The sequence below is a fragment of the Elephantulus edwardii genome, unplaced genomic scaffold (assembly GCF_000299155.1).
Source record: "Elephantulus edwardii isolate Elephantulus edwardi_28Jun2011 unplaced genomic scaffold, EleEdw1.0 scaffold00462, whole genome shotgun sequence".
In the NCBI taxonomy this organism is placed as follows: domain Eukaryota; kingdom Metazoa; phylum Chordata; class Mammalia; order Macroscelidea; family Macroscelididae; genus Elephantulus; species Elephantulus edwardii.
The window spans coordinates 68,816-70,910 of record NW_006400212.1 but is presented as its reverse complement, the minus strand read 5'-3'; the positions used below and the strand labels follow the sequence as shown (position 1 = coordinate 70,910).

The following is a 2,095-nucleotide window of genomic DNA, read 5'->3' as shown; positions in this document are numbered from 1 at the left end:
TTGCACAGAATCACCCATGAAAGCTGCATCAGAATTTACAATCTTCCCTCTTTGGAAGGAAATTGTCTAGATGTACATCTGTTGCAGACTCACCTTGCTGAGACTACGCATTTTATCTGACAAATGTAGCAAAGATTACTGTGCCTTCTCATCACTGTGGATGCAGGTGGTAGACTATCGGCAATGTACAAAGACATGAAAAACTTCTATAAATAGATTTCCTTTAGTTTTTCAACACAAATTTATCACTTTTCGTCAGCTTTATGATTGTTCAGAAAATGGGAAAATTATTATTTCTGTACTAGGACATTGAGAGATCAGAGCAGATGGAAAAATTCAGAGTGTACGTAGGCTGTATCGATGTCAAAAGTGTGTTAATCGTGTGTTTTTCTTTATTACATCTAAGGAGATATTCAAGGACACATGTCACAGAGAAACCTGATGCAAGTAAAGAATGTGTGAAAGCATTTTCACCATCAAGTCAGATCACGGCGCAGGGAAGAAGTCACATGGGAGAGATAAGTTTTGAACCTAAGCAATGTGGGGAAACCTTTCCTCGGTCACATGACCTCTCTGAACATAGGAAAACTTACACAAGAGGAAAACATTCTCGGTGTAAGGAATGTGAGAAACCAGTTTCCCAATCAAGTCACCAGACATCTCATAGAAAACTTCATGGAGTAGAGACACCTCCCATGTATAAGGAATGTGGGAAAACTTGTGCCGCATCACCTGACTTCACTCCACATCTGAGTATTCACCCAGGAAAGATATCTCATGAATGTAAGGAATGTGGGAAAACATTTTCTCAAGCAAGTAAACTCATTCGACATAAAAAAATTCATAGAGGCGAGAAAACTTACGAATGTCAGGAATGCGGGAAAACATTTTCAGTCTCATGTTACCTCATGGAACATCGTAGAATGCACACAGGAGAGAAACCTTATGAATGTAAGGAATGTGGGAAAAGGTTTTCCCACTCAAGTTGCCTCTTGCAACAAAGAAGAATTCATACAGGAGAGAAACCTTATGAATGTAAGCAATGTGGGAAAACATTTTCTCAATCATGTAAACTCATTTCTCATAAAAGAATTTGTACAGGAGAGAAACCTTGTGAATGTAAGGAATGTGGGAAAAGGTTTTCCCACTCAAGTTGCCTCATTCAACATAGAAGAATTCATACAGGAGAGAAACGTGACGAATGTCCTGAATACAGGAAAACATTTTCAGTCTCACATTGCCTCACGGAACATCGTAGAATGCACACAGGAGAGAAACCTTATGAATGTAAGGAATGTTGGAAAAGGTTTTCCCACTCAAGTGGCCTCAGTCGACATAAAAGAATTCATACAGGAGAGAAACCTTATGATTGTAAGGAATGTGGGAAAAGGTTTTCCTCCTCGTATGGCCTCACTCGACATAAAAGAATTCATACAGGAGAGAAACCTTATGAATGTAAGGAATGTGGGAAAAGGTTTTCCCAGTCATATAACCTCATTCAACATAGAAGAATTCATACAGGAGAGAAAGGTTACGAATGTCAGGAATACGGGAAAACATCTTCAGTCTCACATTGCCTCACGGAACATTGTAGAATGCACACAGGAGAGAAACGTTATGAATGTAAGGAATGTGGGAAAAGGTTTTCCCGCTCAAGTTGCCTCAGTCGACATAAAAGAATTCATACGGGAGAGAAACCTTATGAATGTAAGGAATGTGGGAAAAGGTTTTCCTGCTCGTATGGCCTCACTCGACATAAAAGAATTCATACAGGAGAGAAACATTATGAATGTAAGGAATGTGGGAAAAGGTTTTCTCAGTCAAGTAACCTCATTCAACATAGAAGAATTCATACAGGAGAGAAATCTAATGAATGTAAGGAATGTGGGAAAACTTTTTCTCAATCAACTAAACTCATTTCTCATAAAAGAATTCGTACAGGAGAGAAACCTTGTGAATGTAAGGAATGTGGGAAAACGTTTTCCCGCTCAAGTTCCCTCATTCAACATAGAAGAATTCATACAGGAGAGAAACGTTACGAATGTCAGGAATACAGGAAAACATCTTCAGTCTCACATTGCCTCACGGAACATCG

General features: G+C 39.0%; 1 protein-coding gene across 1 annotated transcript in view; it reads left to right on the top strand.

Moving 5' to 3' along the window:
* The window catches only part of LOC102873921 (zinc finger protein 420-like), a 31,294-nt gene that overhangs the window by 23,322 nt on the left and 5,877 nt on the right, over nucleotides 1-2,095 (top strand). The window contains exons 2-3 of the mRNA XM_006902835.1: nucleotides 407-1,054; nucleotides 1,307-2,043. Of these exons, the coding sequence (XP_006902897.1) occupies nucleotides 407-1,054; nucleotides 1,307-2,043 (1,385 nt within the window). The remainder of the gene's footprint in view (nucleotides 1-406; nucleotides 1,055-1,306; nucleotides 2,044-2,095) is intronic.